The 23989-nt window shown below is 37.9% G+C and overlaps 1 protein-coding gene across 1 annotated transcript in view; it reads left to right on the top strand.

Moving 5' to 3' along the window:
• LOC125242633 (pre-mRNA-processing factor 17) overlaps window positions 1–23989 on the top strand; it is a 60400-nt gene that overhangs the window by 20316 nt on the left and 16095 nt on the right. The window contains 4 exon segments of the mRNA XM_048151459.1: window positions 3533–3687; window positions 4671–4770; window positions 4773–4803; window positions 6195–6416. Of these exon segments, the coding sequence (XP_048007416.1) occupies window positions 3533–3687; window positions 4671–4770; window positions 4773–4803; window positions 6195–6416 (508 nt within the window).

The following is a 23989-nucleotide window of genomic DNA, read 5'->3' as shown; positions in this document are numbered from 1 at the left end:
CAGAACTGGGTCCTGAGAAACATGAGACCAATGTGTATGCATATATATTCAAACAAAAAAAAATTTAATGTCGGTCCAGTAACGACGGAGATATCGTGGAACAAACATAAAAAAAATATAAAACTAACCTAACCACAAAATTAAAATTTTGAAAAACCCCCGATCGCAACCTAGTGGACCGATTTTCATGAAACATGGCTAAGAACACTCCTGACTAACACAGCTTTCAAATAAAAAAAAACTAAATTGAAATCGGTTCATCTTTTCGGGAGCTACGATGCCACAGACAGACACACACACAGACAGACAAACAGACAGATAGACAGACAGACATGTCAAACTTATAACGCCCCGTCGTTTTTGCGTCGGAGGTTAAAAAACATACAGACGAATTGAGAACCGTCCTTCCTTGAGAGATTTGAGGCGGCGGTTAACAAGTAAGGCCATGACACCCTGGAAGGGCATGCAACATAAACTTAAAACTAGACTAAAAACTAAACTTTAGGTATTATTATATAATAACAATTAATTTAATGATTTCATTTGACTACATTGAATAAATTATAAATTTAAAATAGATATCATACACGAAAGAAAAAACGACAAGGCCCACTGGTGGCCGGGCCGGGAATCGAACCCGGGTCTTCAGATTACGCGACTAACGTCTTCACCACTAGACCAGGGTGCCCGCCGTCGTAAGAACAAATCGAAAAATATTCAATAAAATAATTTTATTTGTTCCCTAGTTGTACATTGAATAAGTATAATTAATTTAATATTCTATAAGATTATTGTATCCTATCCAAACTATAATATTATCATTATTTATGAATTAGTAATTTCTTATATTTGCTTTTAAATAATTCATTTCCAGGTTCTAATTTGATTGTATTAGGAATTTTATTGAATATCAAAATTATTAATTTACACTTTTCTAAATTCGTTTTTGGTAAATATCGGATCGGATGATGTGAAAACACACCCTATTCTTTTGTGCCTATATTTTTGGTATGAAACCCTAAAAAGCAGAAAGCCAGTGCTTAGGTTTATTTTACTGTTCTGGATTAAGCTTGAGCTTAGCTATATACATAATAATAATAACGTTTGTCGTACATGCCACTATCTCGATGACTCGGGCACATCATTTTCGGTTGTCGTATTCCTGCTAACGGGGAGTACTTGCACAGACCATCGTAGCCAGGATAATTCACCAGCAGCTTGTCTTTTCCATACAGTCTTGTAGACCGCGAAGCGCGAAGTACCGTGCTAAAAGTAGGTACTTACCTGCGCCAGTTCTCGAAAATGGTCGAGATACTTGGTTGATTCGACGATCATTGTCCTGACCGTCGTTTCGGCGAACGATCTCATAAGCAAAAGTGAGCGACTCGCTAGAGGTCAGATGCAGAAGGCGGTACTTGATACTTCTGTACACGGCGCGTAGGTCGGTCACCTTGGACCCTGCCTGCCCTGCTGCTGGATGTATTTAAAAAATAACCATGTACCTGGAGTCTGTCTTTTTCCTTTATTATACCGTTGTTTTTTTATCTTTTGTATTTTTAGCATACGCTACATAAAATATTTTGACATACTAACGTCAACGAATTTTAATCACAGACAACCGCAGAACAGAAAGATCACTGCACCATACAGGTTGTTTGACAGCGAAGTACGTACTAAGTATAAAATATCAAAGAATTATAGCAGGGAACGACATAACTACTTATGTTTTAATAGCCAAGCCGAAACGGCAGATTTAACATTTTAAAATTGTACTGAAACACATCCAACTTATCAGTACCTATAAAACCATGAGTCGTTTATGTAAATGCCCTTGGAGATGATGAAATGAGAAAATGAGCCAAATAAATATCTGTAAGTACTCGTCACACTAATAAATACCCTTGGCGGGATTCGAACAAGGGACATCAGCTTTAGCAGGCCGGCAGGACCAGTCCAGTCCAATATGTACACGTAAGGATTTCACTCCAGAGTTCCCCACACCCACAGGTTCAAATCCCGTTGCGTGGCCAACCAACTTAAACATTGTAAATTTTTTTTATTGCAATATCTATTCTTATTTTTCAATGAATGTATTTTTTATTTTTGTTTTATTTTATTTCACTTATAATTGTGTAAATTATGTACAATATACATATAAAACAACATTGTAGACAATTAGGTTACGCTCCCTCAGAAAAGGTTTTCTTCTTTTGAAGATGAATCAATATTAAATTCTTCATTTTATAATTTATTTGGTATAATAAGAAAGAAAAAAAAAACAAAAAGTAGAAATTTCGAAATAAAATGGAAAAAAGGCACCTAGAAGTTAGCAAATTTAGCTGATGGCTGGTACCACAGGGCCACGGACACATTATTGTTCGTGTCGAAATTTCATAGCATCTTGTAGCTCAAAGAGTATAGAGTTTGACGTAGCTTTGGCAATACGCACACATGCGTATACATAATAAATACACAAAATGGACGTAGTTTAAGGTCAAAGGACCGAACACACAAAAATTGACAATAGAATTTAAACTTTCTGTCAATAGGAAAAGTCGTTAATTTCAATGTCATTTTTTTGAGAATGGATCCTTTTATCTAAACTACGTCCAGATTTTCGTAATAATAAATTGTCAAAAACGCTGCGCGATTTGACATAGGTCTTGCCTCCTCAGGGCCTGCCGGCCGTCTGACATTTTTGACAAAAGGGACGCGAGTATACTATTGACGTATGAAAGAAAGAGAAACGAAACCGCATAAAATGGCCGTTTTCTGTTGAATTCATGATATCGTAAATGATGATAAATCTTTGTATATACGATAATAAAAAATATTTCCTTCTACGAGAGACTAGATAATTTGGAAACCTTCACTTTAAAGTAGGTTAGGCTGATTAAAGTTGCATATTTTTCTCACAATGTTAGTTAAACGAAAAATTAAGACCTCTCTTTGGGTTAGATTTCTATCGAGAAAATTGTAAGCTTTCGTGTTTCGACTTGTACAAAAATTTCAATCATATAGTCAAGATATACATATCCAAAAATTAGATCTCTAGGTTTCCGGGGCTAAGCACACCAGTGAATCTAAAATCCTAATATTTATCGATGCATGGCCTTAAGCTTGTGTCGAGAAATGGCAGTCTATGCACTATGATTACACATTTTACTTTGACAGTAACTCTCTATAATACTCGATCTTCTTTGCTAAAAAAAAAAAAAAAAACATTTTTTTATGAGAATTAAAGTTTTTTCCCTACTTTTCAATCCATTTTTAACTGTTATGGATCGTTGATGATTGGAACGCCATGGTTTAGAAAGGTACGGGTTTTATGGACTAAATAGCAGTGATTAGCAAATCGTTCAAATTCGTTTTGACAGTTCTTAAAAGAAGCTGATGTGACTAGGATGCAAGTAGCCTATTCAATTCTCTCTCTTTCTCTGTCCCTGGTCCCAGCTCGCTAGTTGGGGTCGGGCCTCCTATCTATCGGGTCTATTCAACTCTTATTAATTATTAACAATTGGTATGCCCCCAGCCTACGACCGATATATAAAGCTATGGGACACGGAAACGGGCGCGTGCACTGGCCGCTTCACATCCCGCAAAGTGCCGTACTGTGCCAAGTTCCACCCTGACGAAGACAAGCAGCACTTATTCGTGGCCGGCACTTCCGACAAGAAGATCATATGTGTGAGTACACCCATTAACTACTAGTAATATACATAAAAAGTGGTCTCTCATAGGAGACATTTCCCGAAAAGTGCCGTACTGTACCAAATTCCACCAAGACGAAGACAAACAGCACTTATTCGTGGCCGGCACTTCCCACAAGAATATTATATGTGTGAGTACACCCATTGACTACTAGTAAGATACATATACAGTGGTCTCTCATAGAAGACATTTCCTGCAAAGTGCTGTACTGTGTCAAATTCCACCCTGACGTAGACAGCACTTATTCTTGGCCGGCACTTCCGACAAGAAGATTATATGTGTGAGTAACAGTAATCTACAGAAACAGTATAGGATGCAGGGAATCCTACAGAATTCTTGTGTCGATTTGGGCCCTCCAAAGTTCCATCATAACGAAGATAAACATTACTTTTGATTGGCCGGAATTCCGTAAGACTAAGGGCCGGCTGTATCAAACCGTCTGTCACCGTTAAAGTGATCGTTAAACTTTCAAATTGAAGTTCCATGACATCTGGCTCTAGAAATTGGGTTGATGTTCTGGCCCTAGATGTGTTACTGTTGTTACCCTTCTGGGTGAACCCTTCTGTGAAGCAGATGAACTACAAATATGAATGTTATCCTGTCGCTTGCAAAGCGCCTGTTATTTTGCCCAGTTCCAAATGTATTCAAAAAGTGTCCAAAGTTTCTTCATTCGTCCTAGATTTTGAATAAAGTGCATTGGAATAATTTCGAATCATAAAAATGCTCGGGTGATTTCGAAAGGGGAACCTTGATATAATGGAAATAATGGTGATCTTTATGTGACTTTCGATATAATCGATCTTTGAAATCACCCCAATGCGCCCTATTTTTTTTGTGTTTTAAATGTTGTGCAAAATGTTCAAAATCCAATTTCATTTAACTGAGTGACGGCTAAGCAGTAAGAAAACCTTCTAAACATTTGTATGAATTTTCAGTCTATTTACTATCATTTTTTTCAGTGGGACACTCGAACTGGTGAAATCGCCCAGGAATACGACCGGCATTTAGGCGCCGTCAACACCATCACATTCGTCGACGATAATCGACGTTTCGTCACCACCTCGACGACAAGAGTTTGCGAGTTTGGGAATGGTGAGTAATAGATAGATACTTTATGGCGTGGAGAAAACTTTTTTCTGAAGTCATGTAAAAAATTACACATTAATACAAATCACGTACGTCCACGCTCAACGCGATGTAGAATAGGTCACGTGTTAGAGACGGCCGTGGCTGGCCTAAAACATAATTAAATTACATACCTGCGATAATTCGGGGCACTTATAGGTTCTAAAGTGATATAGAAAAATATTTTATCGGAAATTAAATATCTTGATGTTACCGATTTTTCTCTTTTTATTATTTTATAAAATTAAAACCTGCAATTTATTGGCTGCTTATAGAGCACTAAGTATAAGCAAGTATAAGTTAGGTTAGACCAAAACTTGATGTTGAAATTGCTTTTAGATATTTTTAACTGACTTCAAAACAGGAGGAGGTTCTCAATTCGACTGTTTTTTTTTTTTTGTATGTATGTTACTCGATATCTCCGAGAATCTTGGACCGATTTTCAAATTTTTTTTTTCAATCGAACGGGTATAACCCCGAGATGGTCCCATTGGCACCAAGTCGGGGTCTGATGATGGGATCTTGGAGAAATCGAGGGAACTCTTCAAATGTTATAGGCACATGTAATGTTTTTAGTGTATTTTACAAAGGTACACCAGTATTTACGCCTGATGGTAATAATTTTATGTGGCTGAGCTGATGATGGAAGGTCAACTCCTCAATGGTTAGGAGTTAAAGGATAATTCTTTCACTACTGTACGTATATTCGGACTGATACATATAATATCCATAGGAACCACTAAAAATCAAGAAATAAATAAACTTTAAAAAAAAACCGCCTTCAAAAATAAGCGCGTTACAAAACACGGAGAAACTAAAAAGCAAAAAATAATAAACCTTTGAATTCAGATTTCTTATCGGATTGCAATAATCTAAACATCCAAATTATAAACAAATCAATTATTTTTGGAGTCGGGGCCAGCCTGCGTATGGTTGGGTGGGGCAAACAGGAAATAGCAAGGCGACGAACAGGTTTGGTACCGACTACAAAAATAATTGATTTATTTATAATTTGAAATTTTGGATGTTTAGATTATTGCAATACGATAAGAAATCTGAATTCAAAGGTTTATTATTTTTTGCTTTTTAGTTTCTCCGTGTTTTGTAACGCGCTTATTTTTGAAGGCGGTTTTATTTTTAAGTTTTAAATGATCATTTCAGTACAATACAGTATCTAACCTTTTTATAGTAATCAAGAATTTTCAATAAGCAGCATAAATAGCTGTTATTTATATCGATATCAAATCTAGATCGTGCCCCGAGTTTATCCTATACCTAGGATAAACAGCCCAGTGTTGGGCTATCGTCTAGCCGTTAAAATAGGTGTCAAAACACTACCTATCATATTTTTCCCGCAGGGACATCCCCGTGGACATGAAGTACATCGCGGACCCCTCCATGCACTCGCTGCCCGCCGTCACGCGCGCGCCCAACGGCAAGTGGCTCGCCTGCCAGTCCATGGACAACAAAGTCGTGGTCTTCAGTGCACTGAATAGATTCAAAATGAATAGGAAGAAGACTTTTACTGGACATATGGTGGCGGGATATGCCTGTTCTGTGGATTTCTCACCCGATATGAGGTAAGATATAGTGTTAAAAGTTTAAATAAGCGTGGTAAGGCAAGCGGCTCGCCTGCCAGTCCATGGACAACAAAGTCGTGGTCTTCAGTGCCTTGAATAGATTCAAGATGAATAGAAAGAAGACATTTACTGGACATAAGGTGGCGGGATATGCCTGTTCAGTGGATTTCTCACCTGATATGAGGTAAGATATAGTGTTAAAAGTTTAAATAAGCGTGAAAAGGCAAGTGGCTCGCCTGCCAGTCCATGGACAACAAAGTTGTGGTCTTCAGGGCACTGAATAGATTCAAAATGAATAGGAAGAAGACATTTACTGGACATATGGTGGCGGGATATGCCTGTTCTGTGGATTTCTCACCCGATATGAGGTATGATATAGTGTTAAAAGTTTAAATAAGCGTGAAAAGGCAAGCGGCTCGCCTGCCAGTCCATGGACAACAAAGTCGTCGTCTTCAGTGCTTTGAATAGATTCAAGATGAATAGAAAGAAGACATTTACTGGACATAAGGTGGCGGGATATGCCTGTTCTGTGGATTTCTCACCTGATATGAGGTAAGATATAGTGTTAAAAGTTTAATAAGCGTGGTAAGGCAAGCGGCTCGCCTGCCAGTCCATGGACAACAAAGTCGTGGTCTTCAGTGCCTTGAATAGATTCAAGATGAATAGAAAGAAGACATTTACTGGACATAAGGTGGCGGGATATGCCTGTTCTGTGGATTTCTCACCCGATATGAGGTAAGATATAGTGTTAAAAGTTTAAATAAGCGTGAAAAGGCAAGCGGCTCGCCTGCCAGTCCATGGACAACAAAGTCGTGGTCTTCAGTGCCTTGAATAGATTCAAGATGAATAGAAAGAAGACATTTACTGGACATAAGGTGGCGGGATATGCCTGTTCTGTGGATTTCTCACCCGATATGAGGTAAGATATAGTGTTAAAAGTTTAAATAAGCGTGGTAAGGCAAGCGGCTCGCCTGCCAGTCCATGGACAACAAAGTCGTCGTCTTCAGTGCCTTGAATAGATTCAAGATGAATAGAAAGAAGACATTTACTGGACATAAGGTGGCGGGATATGCCTGTTCTGTGGATTTCTCACCTGATATGAGGTAAGATATAGTGTTAAAAGTTTAATAAGCGTGGTAAGGCAAGCGGCTCGCCTGCCAGTCCATGGACAACAAAGTCGTGGTCTTCAGTGCCTTGAATAGATTCAAGATGAATAGAAAGAAGACATTTACTGGACATAAGGTGGCGGGATATGCCTGTTCTGTGGATTTCTCACCCGATATGAGGTAAGATATAGTGTTAAAAGTTTAAATAAGCGTGAAAAGGCAAGCGGCTCGCCTGCCAGTCCATGGACAACAAAGTCGTGGTCTTCAGTGCCTTGAATAGATTCAAGATGAATAGAAAGAAGACATTTACTGGACATAAGGTGGCGGGATATGCCTGTTCAGTGGATTTCTCACCTGATATGAGGTAAGATATAGTGTTAAAAGTTTAAATAAGCGTGAAAAGGCAAGCGGCTCGCCTGCCAGTCCATGGACAACAAGGTCGTCGTCTTCAGTGCCTTGAATAGATTCAAGATGAATAGAAAGAAGACATTTACTGGACATAAGGTGGCGGGATATGCCTGTTCAGTGGATTTCTCACCTGATATGAGGTAAGATATAGTGTTAAAAGTTTAAATAAGCGTGAAAAGGCAAGCGGCTCGCCTGCCAGTCCATGGACAACAAGGTCGTCGTCTTCAGTGCCTTGAATAGATTCAAGATGAATAGAAAGAAGACATTTACTGGACATATGGTGGCGGGATATGCCTGTTCAGTGGATTTCTCACCTGATATGAGGTAAGATATAGTGTTAAAAGTTTAAATAAGCGTGAAAAGGCAAGCGGCTCGCCTGCCAGTCCATGGACAACAAAGTCGTCGTCTTCAGTGCTTTGAATAGATTCAAAATGAATAGGAAGAAGACTTTTACTGGACATATGGTGGCGGGATATGCCTGTTCTGTGGATTTCTCACCCGATATGAGGTATGATATAGTGTTAAAAGTTTAAATAAGCGTGAAAAGGCAAGCGGCTCGCCTGCCAGTCCATGGACAACAAAGTCGTCGTCTTCAGTGCTTTGAATAGATTCAAGATGAATAGAAAGAAGACATTTACTGGACATATGGTGGCGGGATATGCCTGTTCTGTGGATTTCTCACCCGATATGAGGTAAGACATAATTTTATAGCTAATATAAGTTGTTGTATTGTAGATTGTAGACCAATGGGAAGTCGCTTGCCTGCCAGTCCATGAACAACAAGGTCGTCGTCTTCAGTGCTCTTAACCGAGATGAAGACCTTTACTGACCATATTTGTTTGTGTGATGAGCACAGATATTTGTTCCTGAGTCATGGATGTTTTCTATGTATATAAGTATTTATTTATCTATTTAAGTATGTATATCGTCGCTTAGCACCCATAGTACAAGCTTTGCTTAGTTTGGGGCTAAGTTGATCTGTGTAAGATGTCCCCAATATTTATTTATTATTTATTTATTTATTTATATATATGGTGGCGGGATATGCCTTTTCTGTGGATTTCTCGCCATATATGAGGTAAGAAACATTTCTGTACTTAATAATAGTTAAACATAAGCGTCCAAAGTAAAGCGGCTTGCCTGCCAGTCATGGACAACAAAGTTTTCGTATTAAAAAAAAATCTATTACGTTTAAAGTTGAGATAATGAACACCTCAATAATTAATAACCTAGACGTAACTAATTGAATTGAGACATAATAACATATAATTGTCTAGTTCATTTGATAGTCTTAAAAACACTGCGTAAATATCTACGTTTTACGTCAAACGGAGTATATGTCGCAACGCTAATGAAGAAATAGGAACCGATTGACTTTGTGTGTTAATTACTTTAGATACGTGAATTGCTTAATGGAAACGTGACAATATGAAAATCTTGTTTTCTGTTCAAGTGGGAATATAACTGTAAATTGTGTAATTTATGTAGCCGATGCTAGATGTTTACAATAATTGAATAATTGTTTATTAAATTGGCACCTGTTGATATGTTTATATGCGTATGCATTTATATGCATAATGCGATGCGTATGCGTACTTACCTGACAGCACAGATCAATACAACAAGATGGCCCTTACAGGGCGACTCGCGGTCACCAAGCATACGACAAATCAGGTTTATAAAAGTTTGAACGCGTGCGACACCGATCAGTAGCGCCCAAGTATACGACCCGCTAACAGTGTCCGTGTCCGCTCGGGAAAAAATCTTAAATAATCAAATTTGGTTGCAAACAATGGTCTCTTACAGCATAAAGTGGTGTGGCAAGTCTTCTAACACTTCTACATATAAAAAACATGGAATAACATTCCACAGTTAAGTCTAATTAATTATTTTGTTGAATATTGTTTATTATCCGCGGAGTTCATTTATACTGGTCAATATGGTTGTGCTGAGCGGCGCCGAGGCGCGTCCATCCCTTTTTGCCGAGTTAACAAGTGATATGCTATCCCTTTCACGTAAACGACTAGGCATGGGGCCATGTTAGTTTATGTCTGTTGCGGGAACTTCGTACTGCCGTTCGTACCATGTGCTACCATTTTATGAAATATAAAAGAAAGCAGATTTGTAATAGTGAATAATTATCTAGAATCTGTAGAGTCTGTAGTGGTATTTAGTTCATTGATTAGTTTAGAATATTTAGTTGGTTATTTAACTTAGTAAACGTAAGTAAAAATGCACAGTTTAGTTATTAGTTACTAGAATGATTTTTATTGAGATGCTATCACAATTATCATCCTCCTTGCGTTATCCCGGCATCGGCATTCGCCACGGCTCATGGGAGCCTGGGGTCCGCTTTGGAAACTACTACCAAGATTTGGCGTAGGCACTAGTTTTATGAAAGCGACTGCCATCTGACCTTCCAACCCGAAGGGTAACTAGGCCTTATTATAATTTAATTATAATATTATAATTTGTTGCAAAACAAATTCACCACAGTACTGGTACCGGTACCATTGTCTATAATAGACATGTCCCATTCCCATCCCTACTGCTAATCATAAAGGCGCGCCATTATTTGAAACGACCAATGGCAGCACCGTGCGCGCCCGCCTCACCCCGCAAGGATTGGTGATTTGCGTCTCGAACAATATCGCTTGCATTTGGCTTCTAGTGGGGTGTTCTGTGCCTGACAGATAAACAGAAATTTCAAGATATCGTCACTACTTTTAATAAAAAATCTCGTATCTCACGCTGTTCCTCAAAGTTAAAACGCAGTAAGTCTATATGCATTCCATACATACTTACTACAATTTTCTTTTCGTTGACAGACGAAGATATAAGTTTTTTTAAAAGTAGTGACGATATGTACTTTTTCTACTCCCGTACTGTTATTCGTGAGTTACAAGGTCGTGCATAGAACTTAAAAACCCTACATAAAAGATGTCAGGACAAGTCTATCTAGTCTATACCCTGAAAACATTTAGTAGAAGTAGCACGATATAGCTGTTACAGTTCAGTAAATACATTGCTACCAACTTAACAAACCAATTCGCAGAGTCGAGACTCCTTCGTTTTCTGCTGCGTTCATTGGCGACGCGTCGAATCGCATTCAAATGTATGAGTACTCGATTCAACTCGGCTCGATTCGTCTTAGTGGCCAGGCTTCAAAGAACCATACCATAGACAGTTTTATTTTCATGTTTGCACTCAAACTGCATATTCAAAATGGTAGGCGGTCCACTAGATAACTAAGATGACTGAAAGTAGGTATTGATTTATAATTTTCTTTCAAAATAAGTGCTTGGTCGTAGAAAAAGTATTGTATGCAACGGTGTTTAACTGAGTCAAAAAATGCTCGTGGCGTCTTTATTAACAATTTTCGGCTTCGCCTCAAATTGTTACCCACGCCACTCACCTTTTTTGACCTCTTTTAACCACCAGTTGCATAAAATACTATTTTTTAATAGTATTTTATGCAACAGGTGTTTAAAGGAGGTCAAAAAAGACGAGTGGCGTGGGTAACAATTTGAGGCGAAGCCGAAAATTGTTATTAAGACGCCACGAGTATTTTTTGACTCAGTTAAACACCGTTGCATACGATACTTTTTCTACGACCATGCACATACTTTTGAATAGTTTTCTAGAATAACTTTCGTGAAATTCGCACTGTTTCCTACAAGTATTTTGACTTGTCCTCTGCAATGTTTCTGCACTCACCCTGTCGCTCGCACTCCCGCGCGCCGCCGCCCGCCCCCGGCCGGCGCCCCGCGGCCCGCTATATCCCTTAACGGCTACTAACAATGCTGTAAGAGCTATATCGTATGCGTGGGTGCGCGGGGCGCCGGCCGGGGGCGGCCATCTTTTATGTAGGGTTTTAACGATCTATGCACGACACGGTAAATGACGAATAACAACACAGGAGTAGAAAAAATTATAAATGGGCTTACTCTTGGCCAGCCAGACTAGCCAAAGCCTTTTTTTAAGTTTATAGACGACTAGCTTTTGCCCGCGGCTTCGCTCGCGTTAAATTAAAAATTGAGAAATGCTCCATACAAACGTCCACCTCCTATTTTAGGGAAGTGGGGGTTTAGAAAGAGACAAAAAGTAGCCTATGTCGCTATCCATCTCTTAAACTATTTCCACTTAAAAAATCACGTCAATTCGTCGCTCCGTTTTGCCGTGAAAGACGGACAAACAAACAGACACAGACACTTTCCCATTTATAATATTAATATGGATTTAGCTTACTAAAACAATTATTAACTAGAAAAGAAGCCTGTTAATGATACAACAAAAGTATATACATATTTTTAAGTAAAAAATTTAAGTCTTTACGCTGTCCCAAAAGGCGTATGGAAAATAAAGGAAGGAATGGAAATATTTGAAAGGTTCTGGCGGGGCTTCATTGTTCAAAGGCAATTGACAGGCTCTTTGACGGGACTTTAAAATATATCGTAGATACGGATATAACGGTAATTAGATAAGATGAACTTTGGTTCAAATCCCGCAATAGGTAACTAGACTGTTCTTAAAAATAAAATATTTTATACCATGCACGAAATAAAGCATTAGATAATTATTAGAAAAACATGGACAGAAGTTATTTTCAAATCGAATTTCCATTTTAATAAGTCAGGTAGAAATAAATATAAAGTTACTGAATTGACCGTGACGTCACTCAATTCGATTTCATACAAATTCCATTTTAGCAAGTCGTTTAAAATCGTTTTGACAGTTCTTAAAAAGAATCTGATTTGACTAGGAGGCAAGTAGCCTATCCCGGTAAATGCATTTATTTAGGTATTTGTGATCCTGATCTACCCTGGTACGTACGTAGCCAAATGCACAAACGCTCACGCAGACTGCGTTTCGTTCAGCGTATAGCGGCAACGATTGTAATTTCGGTTAGGCCTTGTGAGATGATTTCTATGGAGAAAATGTGTTTTTGTTATATTTAAGAAACATCTTAAATATCATGACCATAAGGGATTATTAAATGTAGTCTTGTTTGTCGAGATTTGGTGACATGACAAAAATATCACAAGTAATGATGATATTCATGACTGAGAAGCACATTTCTCATTTTGCAAGTCATGCCGACATAATCAAAACATAATCAATCGTGATAGGCCAATAAAACTACTTGAAACTACTTAATGTCTTAGTCGTGTATTATTTTAAACGGGTAGGTAATATTAAAATAAATAAAACCATACAATCACCATCAGAGACTATAACATTTACAAAATCAACTATAAATAATCCGATTACCTAGAAGTAGATCAGATTCGTTGCTCCAAACTTTTCTGCCTTTGCAAAAAAATGCAAGAAAATATTATACGTCTAAGAAAAGTAGTGTTTGTCATTTATGGAGGGACTGTGTATTCACTGTATCCCCCTTGTGTGTTGTTGTATTCATCTCGTCGCTCCACTAAAATACAACCAACCCTTGTAACCCAGTGGAAAGACTGAAATGGCAGTCTCACCTTTTACTGATTTAATGACTATTCGCTACGTTCACGACTGGGTCCTCATTTTGTCGTTTTCCATATCCCTCAAGGGCCTTGTTGGTCACCACAATTTCTGTAGCTTCCACATAAAAAACTCAACTTTAACTTTCACTGCATCATTTATTTTATAATAAAAGTAAAAAATACATTCAATCCGCCTACATATTTTTCTCCATTTTATTTTCTTCTATTTTCTATTGTTTTTAAACCATAAACAAGTTATAGACTTTTTACTTTAACCTTTCACATACAAAAAGTTTTAATACAAATTAAACTTGTGTTCTGTTCTGAACATATTGGGGGCCAGGCCAAGCAATAACAAATATGTACAACATTAAACAACGAACTAAACTTGAAAGCTAATTCTGTCAATTAACCTAAATTAAACAAAACACTTATCTACTTAACTATAGTCAATCGGTAAGGGACATATTTTAGTGACACTCATTTTTACAATAAAACCCTTTGTATTTTTTACATGCAAGGCTCAGACCTTACCATCCTTACCGGGTTGAACATCCACAATCCGACCTACTGGCCAACACAACGGAGAGATAAAATCTTCCCTCAACAAAACTAAAGATCCTATTTCTAAGTTAGGAGTCCATTTGAAATAGACGAGTCATATTAACACGATCAAGAGGCAGAGAACCCATTAATTGAGAATCATGTTTCGCCTTAATTCTAAAGCTTTATACATTTATACAGAACATATTTGAGTTCCCTATTTGCATTCATAATCCAATATTTTTCATTAAGGGTACTCAACAATAAAGTGGTACTAGCATGTTTCAATCTTAAGTGCTCATTACGAATAATAATTTTAGTTACATGAGAACCTTTCGGCAATACAATCGGATGTTTTTGGTCATAGGATAATCCTGTATTTTCTAATCTACCGCCTACACGTAATAACCCTTCAGAATCAAGAAAGGGATGCAAACTATTCAAGCTAGATCTCAATGGCAAGTTGTTATTTAAGTTATCAATATCATTACTGAAGAACTTTCTTTGTTCACATTTAATATTATATGCAAAGCACAATCTAGTTCTCGAGGAGATAAAAATCCCTGACGTTTGTTAGTATTTACCTTTTTACAATTAAATACAAATCTAAGAAGATATGCTACAATCCTTGTTAATTTGTTAATACTTGAATGTTTCTGTATCAGATCATGAATAGAATTCGAGCTTACATCAACACACGTACTACAACATTTAGTTGTAGGCCTTAACTCCGGCATGTCAGAAGATTTGAAAACATCATCTTCTACAGTCTTGTGATGGAAAGTAGGGTCAGACAAAAACTTAGGCCCATGCCACCATAAGCTACATTTTTCCAATATTTGGGGCTCTACACCACGAGATAACATATCCGCGGCATTGTCCTGAGTATTTACATAATGCCATTCAAAGCCGGAGGATAACTTTTGAATCTTGTCAACTCTGTTACCTACATACACGTTAAGCTTTAATACTGGAAGTGTTTTTAACCATGCCAGCAGAATCATAGAATCACTGTAAAGATACACATTTACCGAGTATTTCAAAAACAAAGCGGAATACACCTTCCGAGCTAGAATCGCAAGTAAAAGCGCGCCATTCAGTTCCAATTTTGGGACCGTTAATTGTAATTTATCCTTAGGATTGATTCGGGACTTTGAACATAAAAGGTTCACCGAAACCCTGTCCTCAGTATCAATTACACGTAAGTACAAACAACATCCATGAGCAGCATTGAAAGCATCCGAAAATCCTACTAACTCCAACGATTTCACTCTGTGAACATTGATGTTCCTGCCAATAGAAATATCAGACATCTGAACTAAACTATACTAAAGTCAACCCATTTTTTATTTAGATCCTGAGATAGAAAATCATCCCATTTTAACGATTCAAACCAAACCTGCTGCATCAAAATCTTTGCCTGCACTAAACACAGGGCCACACAATCCTAACGGATCAAAAAATTTGCTTATGAAACTAAGCATTTGACGTTTCGTATTTTCTTGAACCTCCTTAACAGGGCACTGCATGTGAAGAGTATCAGTAATAACATCGTATGTCAGTCCAAGAGTTTTGACATATTCATTATTTTTGTCAAAGCTCCTACTGTCGAGCTGCTGCAGCTCAACTGGTATGTCGCTCAATATTTCCCTATTATTAGAGCACAATTTGTGTAGAGACAAACTACCCAACCTCATGATATCAATCAACTCCTTTTTCATCTGACAAAGCTCATCAAAATCATTTGAACCACACTGAATGTCATCCACATAGCAAGTATGCTTCAACACAAACGAAGCCAAAGGATATTGGCCCTTGTATCTTTGCTCTAACAAACACCTACATGCCAAAAAGGCAGAATTTTTTAACCCATAGGTTACTGCTGCAACTGCACACATTTGACTGACTCGTCAGGAGAATCACGCCACAGAATATTTTGCAAACAACGATATTTATCATCAATCAAGATTTGCCGATACATAGCCTTTATATCACACAATAGTACATATTTGAAAGTTCTGAATAAAATCAGAATTTCAAAGAGATCCTTTTGAACCACGGGACCATTTATTAAAATATCATTCAAACATATCCCATTCTTTGTGACAGCACCAGCATCAAAGACAGCCTGCACAGGTGTTGTTTTACTGGCACTAATTACAGGGTGGTGGGGCAAAAACATGACAGTTCCCGCATTAAGGTCATAATTAGACATGTCAAAATATTTGGCATGACCTTGACGTATATAATCAAGTATAAATTTTTTATACTTTTGACTCAAATCAACATCTCGCGCAAACCGCTTTTCTAAATTGTAAAGTCGTTGCAAAGCGCTACTAAAAGAATCGCCTAACTCCAATTTATCCATATCAACCTTCACCGGCAAGGCTACAGTAAACTTATCATTTTCCAACTTAACAGACTCCTGAAAAATCTGTTCAGCCTGCTCGGCCTCAGTACCAGTCTCTTTGATGATATTAGGTACCTTCTCACAATCCCAAAATTTCGACATTATATCTGCAATATCTTCGGAAGCCTCACAATTCCTTGACAGGGAGGAAACTTCAGTTTGTTTAAAACAAGGAAAGGGAGCTTGTAAATCATCTTCTACAACATTATTACAAGTAAAAGCCTTACCTTTGGAAGCAACACAAAAGTTACTTATGGACTTCTTGCCAGCAGGGAAGGGCAGCCTCCCGCCTACAATATGACCGAATCTCGTCTTCACCAAGTAAGGACCCACAGGTGTCAGCTGCCTGCAGACATACTGGAACGCCTGGAAAAAGACATCGGCCCCTAATAATAACGAATTCTCACTCGATTCATTAAACTTCTCATCAGCCAATTCGGCATAAGATGGCATATTAAATTGAGAAGTATCAAATGACTGCTGTGGAAGGGCACGAGTAACCCTTTTTGTTACACAGCATGACACTTCAACCTTAAAATCACCTACAATCGAATAAACAACAGGCCTACCTTTCATTTACAAAAAGTTTTAATACAAATTAAACTTGTGTTCTGTTCTTAGGCCTATTTTAAATATTAGCTTTTATGTTTAGTCATAGTTTCTTATATAATTCTGTAAATATTTTCCATATTACCTAAATTGTAAGCGCTGGTGGCCTAGCGGTAAGAGCGTGTGACTTTCAATCCGGAGGTCGCGGGTTCGAACCCCGGCTCGTACCAATGAGTTTTTTGGAACTTATGTGCGAAATGTCATTTGATATTTGCCAGTCGCTTTTCGGTGAAGGAAAACATCGTGAGGAAACCGGACTAATTCCAATAAGGTCTAGTTACCCTTCGGGTTGGAAGGTCAGATGGAAGTCGCTTTCGTAAAACTAGTGCCTACGCCAAATCTTAGGATTAGTTGTCAAAGCGGACCCCAGGCTCCCATGAGCCATGGCAAATGCCGGGATAACGCAAGGATGATGATGATTACCTAAATTGTATAGTGTCAAGTTCCAACGGTCGCCGCTAGCATCATTAATGTTGCATGCCCATAAGATGGCTTGTAGTCATGTATTTATGACAATCAGTGCCTCTCTGTCACGCACCTTGTCATCACCTGGGTACACACTGTCCGCACGCCTCGCTAGGAAAACGTCCGTGCTCATGTGCGCATGTTTGCCAAATTGCCACGCACGAGCAAAGCAAACGTTCTCGACAAGATGGCGGCCCTCAGCTGTTCAAAATAGTTCGGCACGTATTTATTCCCGTGGCACGTAATTCGTGGTTTTCGCATTTTCTTTTGAATAAGGATTTAAAAGAAAGGTAAATCATTCACGATTCACGGCAATAAATGTGTGGTCTCGTGCAGAACGTGCGGCACAGATTATTAATAAGTTACTAACGTAGGTCTGTACCTACGTTAGTAACTTATTAATAGTCTGTGCCGGTATTTGTCATTTTGTGAAGGATCTGTACTGTTACAGATCCTTCACAAAATGACAAATACCTACGCTTTATTTAACTAATACTAATAAGTTACTACGTAAAACTCAGAAGATAGTAGGTATGTGCCACACGATTACACACGCCGGCGCGTAGCGCACCTCGGCACCACTTGTTCATTCGAATGAACGGCTAGCGTGTAGGTACTTAACGCGCGACCGCGAGCGAGTGACGTAGGCCTGCGTACGGCCAGTGAGGACCCGACTATTAACGCGTAGCATACTCGTATGACACATGACTAGTAGTTCGTTTAAGTAGATAATTAAATAACATGCTACATTGTTCAACTGTCCATTGACCTCTAGACATTGTAAGATTAAATCATTGATTCGATTGCCCTATAACTTATCATCAGTGTCATTCCGTTATAAACTTTATTACATTATACACGGTGTTTTTTTGTTTTCCGTTAAATTCGAATTCGACACGCAACATCAGGAACCATTGGGTTCATCATCAGGAACCACCCTGTATATAATAAATGGATTAATTAGTGTGAGAGGACCTTAATCATAACATTAAAGTCATTGTCAAGTGTTTGACGGCACATGTCAAAACAAATAACATTAGGAAGTGGTAAGGGATGCCACACGCGTGTTCAGTAATTATTTTTTTTTAATAATTCGATAACCGTAAGAGTTAAGAGGCTAGTTTCTTAGAGAAATTGATTGTTTTAACTATAAAACTCCCGTGACACTCATACATATTTAAAAATATTTTAAGCGGGTTACTCACGTATTAAGTCGATATAGCGTTCGACATGTTTCGGTTCAATTTCGAGAACCTTTCTCAAGAGTAGCGACACCCCGCCTTTACATGTCGAGAGCGCGACGCATACTGCGTCTATTTAAATATATATTTTTAGAAATTGATTGTATTTGAACTAATGAATCTTCCCTTAAAGTTAACGGAATTCAATAAAAACAGGGTGTATAAGGTTCAAGTTTCTTTGTCAGTAGTACAGTGCATGTTAGATAAACATATTAACGTAGTTATTAAACGGTACCGGTTTGTTCTAGTGTCGGATAATTATTGTTTGAGCGTGGAATAGTAATTACTTACCGCACATGCTGAAAGTATAGATGAGTGAAGAATGAATGAGGTTACATTTTTGCACAAATAATACCTATACAAGCACATATTGCTGGCCCTCAATTTACACAAAAGCGCCTTTCAAAGATAACATACAAGAGAATATCCGACGGACACCGCTGGGGCCGGGTGGTCTAGTGGTAAGGACATTAGGTGCGTTAGCTGAAGACCCGGGTTCGATTCCCGGCAAGGCCGCCGATGGACTTGGTCTTGGACATTACTTACATGTAGTTTAGTTTACCCGCACTTGGCGCGTATATGTGTATTGGTGTTTCCTTCCTCCTTGTTCATTCATAAAATGAATGTTAGAGTCATTGAAGATTACACGTATTTAATGCAAACTCGGGATTTCCAACCAAGAAAATTCCTTGAGTAAACATAGGGAAATAATATATATAAGATCATTGTTTATGCACGAAGCATGAGGGATCATGTGTTATGTATAACACATATAACATTTTTTCTCTAAGCCATTTATTGAATTTTTCTCTATAAATGGGCTGAGTCGTGAATCCTATGAAGTACGATGGAGTTCGCCCTTACTCTTTGAATGCTCCTCGTGCGATTTGGTAGAATATTATTTATTTATTAATCAAAGAAACAGTTGTAAAAATCGCTTTATGACATTACCGAGACTATAACATTTAGTATATTGACCAAAAAAAACAATCTACAATAATATTAATTACCGAGCTAAATGCGGAAAGCGGACCTCATAACCAACTGCTTCTGGGTTAAAGGCCAACTAGCCATTATTATGAATCTGCAGGGGTTACTGACGTAACATATCACGTGCTAACCGGTTTGCTAACCCAAAGACCTTATGTACAGTCAAGAATTTGCTGTGTCACTTGCCTTGCCCACAGTGGCAATCAATATGAAAGTCGCTATATTAATTTGTGCCGCTGTGGCACTAGCTGTAAAGGAAAAACCGGCCACTAGCGTGTCGGGCCACGCTCAGTGTAGGGTTCCGTAGTTTTCCGTATTTTTTCAAAAACTACTGAACCTATCAAGTTCAAAACAATTTTCCTAGAAAGTCTTTTCAAAGTTCTACTTTTGTGATTTTTTCATATTTTTTAAACATATGGTTCAAGAGTTAGAGGGGGGGGGGAACACTTTTTTTCCTTTAGGAGCGATTATTTCCGAAAATATTAATATTATCAAAAAACGATTTTAGTAAACCATTATTCATTTTTAAATACCTATCCAACAATGTATCACATATTGGGGTTGGAATGAAAAAAAAAAATCTGTCCCCACTTTACATGTAGGAGGGGTCCCTAACAAAACATTATTTTCCACTTTTTATTTTATCACTTTGTCGGCGTGATTATATACATATTGGTATAGATTATCCGCGGACGGACGGACGGACAGACAGACATGGCGAAACTATAAGGGTTCCTAGTTGACTACGGAACCCTAAAAATTGTGAACTTGAAATAAATAAATAAATAATGTAATTATGAGGTACAGTTACAACTTCAGAACTCGTGTCGTTTGTAATATACTTATGACGATTTAATTTTGGCATCTAAATGTACCTTGACACTCTAATTTCAAGGATAATATATTTAGGCCTAAGAGGTATAACTTTATATGCTAAATATCCGGCAGGCAAGCATGGTCGCGCGATAAATGATAAAACATCAGGCCGTCCCTATCGCACTATTTGTAAGTTCGATAGGGACGGCCTGATGTTTTATCATTTATCGCGCGACCATGCTTGCCTGCGGAAACCATGTATGGGAACAAGGTATAAACTATAACGCGAGTTACATACTACTCGGTCAGCTGACTTGATATTGTTTACCAAGCAAGGTATCGTAATATATAATCGCAATATATTTAACAATATTAATCCATTGTAAAATTAACCATAATCCTTTATAACTAAGTTGGAATTTGCGCCTTGGTCAAATTGGTTGGTTGGTGGTGGTTGCGTCGTTTATTCGAAGGAAACCATAATATGTTGTAGGAACTTTCACTATGCGCGACCTCGTATTGGGTCCTGAGGATTTGATGTAACCTGCTCATAGTGTTGTGTTCCTGCCGGTGAGTAAGGCTGCCAGAGCTCAACGAGGGTGCGGTGTGCAGAAGGACCTACAGAACAAATTTGTTCCGTCTATTGTCCTTTGAGTCGTCGGCAACCCAAACCCTCCATGGAACTTGACACTCTTTTTTGCTGTGTACTTAACACAGCAGAAAGGAATGTACAAGTTTCTAATGGGGTGGCGCGCACGTGACACTCCGTGTTGCAGGCGTCCATAGGTGACGGTGACCGCTTTCCATCAGGCGGGTTTGCCACCGACGTAGTACTAAAAAAAATGTCAACCATCATGCACACAGTCTTACTGCTGAGTGCTGACACATTTAAAACTATCATGAAGATGTAAGGGTTAGTAAAGTAGTGGTGTTCGTATGATTAAGGTCGACTAGATGAGATGAGGTCAGAATGTAGTAAGGAGCTTGACATTTTGAATAAAAATGCTGTTGCTATGTTTGAATAAAATAAACGTTTATTTACTACTCTAGGAATAATTAATTGCGAAATGTTTGTTTGATATATTTGAGATTATTCAAAATGTTAATAAGCATTGTGAATTTAACAAGTTCGACTTGTTGCGGTTTATCCGTTTGAATCAGCCAAATGTATGTTTAAAACAATATGTGTCAGGTTGTAAAACTTGTTGATTCAAATATATTGCCGATTCAAATGACAAGTATTAGGCGCCTTGTTGAACGAACAAAACTGGCAGTGTGGTATTTCAAAACTTAAAGGTACAGTAATGAAATACCTTTTTTAAAGCCGGTAATCCCTATAGGTAATATTAGAGCGAGCTTTTCCTCGTCCATCTTCTTTTGCCTTTGCGTTACAGAAAACCAGAACATAATTACAGTTATGGATCATTTCAAACAAACAAGTTTTACCTTCTTGCCAATTTTCACAAAACGACCCACAAACGAATCGAAACTAGAGCTTGCAATATAGGACGATTTTCAATTCCGGAACTGGTTTTCGAGATTGGACTTCAATTCCGGAATTCCGGAACTAGTTCCGGAATTGGACATTTTTTTTTTGTTTTGTTTTCTGGTGGATTTCTGATGAAATAATACAATTTTAAATTGAAATTTATTATTAATCGACGTTTAAGACAATAACTCCGTACCTAAAAGGCATATAACACTGCAATTTTCATTTTAGTAATTTTTGCAGGAAAGCCCATTTTGTGTCAAAATCGGTCTTGCTAAGTATTTCGAACAACAACAAACGATACAAACGAGGTTTTAGTGCCAGTTTTGTGATAGTAGTTAACATTAATGTAAATATATTTAGCATTATTATTTAATAGTATTTGACACATCATTCAGTAATAAAAACTACATATTTTAGACAAAAACTAAATAAAACTACCCCAAATACAGTGTTTTCCTTCTGAACTTATTTCATATTTGAGGATTTACAGCAATATGGACGAGGACAACATTATTGTTTTATCAATTTAATCTAATAAAAACAAGGGTTTTAAAACTTTTAAATGCATAAACGCATCGATTGTCCACCGAAATAATGTAAAAATAATAATTTACAATAATGGCACAACGTCTTATTCACATAAATGTACTAAAATCAATTGAATTACCTGTATCAGACTCGAGGCCCAAAAAGTCAGATTTCCTGATTTATACCTAGGTACATGTACATATAAATAAATAAATAATAAATAAATAAATATTATAGGACATTCTTACACAGATTGACTGAGGCCCACGGTAAGCTCAAGAAGGCTTGTGTTGTGGGTACTCAGACAACGATATATATAATATATAAATAATTATATACATAGAAAACATCCATGACTCAGGAACAAATATCTGTGCTCATCACACAAATAAATGCCCTTACCGGGATTCGAACCCGGGACCGCGGCGCAGCAGGCAGGGTCACTACCGACTGCGCCAGACCGGTCGTCAAAACATATACACCTTGAATTCTTGTAAAAAATAAAGCATAGTTTTCATATCCACCATTTTCCATACATTGCAGTAAAGTCCACCAGTTTAGTAAAATATGCACACGTCTTTGTGAAAAGTGTATAAGTAACTACGACGTTATGCTTGTGAATGAATGTAATACCAAATACTACGTTTTGCATCTGAATTTAAGTTCGCAAAACCAGAAAGTGACAATGGTTAATATTAGCGCCATTAGCGGGTTAAAATTTAAAATTACACTATCTCGCTCTAACTAGCCCCTTTGGCCATAAAATAGGGTACTACCTGAGTCCGAGCAGTGTCTAACTTATGAATTTACATATTTCTTATACATTCTGTGGTAATTTTGTAAAATAACCAGGCTGATATTACACGTTTTTATCTAAAAATATATATTTTATAATTATATTTTTTTATTATATTTTTTAATGTTAAGATCATGTTGAGGACGCGTTCCTTGATAGCGTTGGGTATACGTACCTCTGTTTGGGCGGGTCTGCAGATTCTGAGCTCGTGACGTAGATGGCTGTGGCTGTCGTCGCCATTCGCGACTTTGATTCGAATATTCGTAGCTGCGGCCTCTGGAACCGGAGGCAACCCTGTGGCCGCCCCCGGAATCCCCTGTATCCGTTCCTATTACCTCTGTCTGAATAGAAATAGGTATTTTTATACATACCCATTATTTCTCCCGATGTGACAGTTGTGCCCATTTCTTCGTCCTGAGCGCCTTGAATCGCATCCTTGAGGGAGGTATAATTCCTTGCTGAAATTATTGTGCTTAATCTACGGTTCCGTAAGCCGTCGGCAAATTGTTTGATTGCATATTTCTCATTAATTGGTTTCAAAATATCGTAACAAGTCGTGTTCCCATCGGCTTGCGTAACCGTAAGGTCAACAAATAAGTTTGTCAACTCCTTCCCGTAGTCTAAAACCGATAAATCATTTTGTCTAATTTTTTTGCATCCTACTCTGGATAGCCGTGGCTGCCTTTTTTGGCAAT

The sequence above is a fragment of the Leguminivora glycinivorella genome, chromosome 3, assembly GCF_023078275.1.
Source record: "Leguminivora glycinivorella isolate SPB_JAAS2020 chromosome 3, LegGlyc_1.1, whole genome shotgun sequence".
NCBI lineage: Eukaryota > Metazoa > Arthropoda > Insecta > Lepidoptera > Tortricidae > Leguminivora > Leguminivora glycinivorella.
This window is presented reverse-complemented; position numbering and strand designations above follow the sequence as displayed.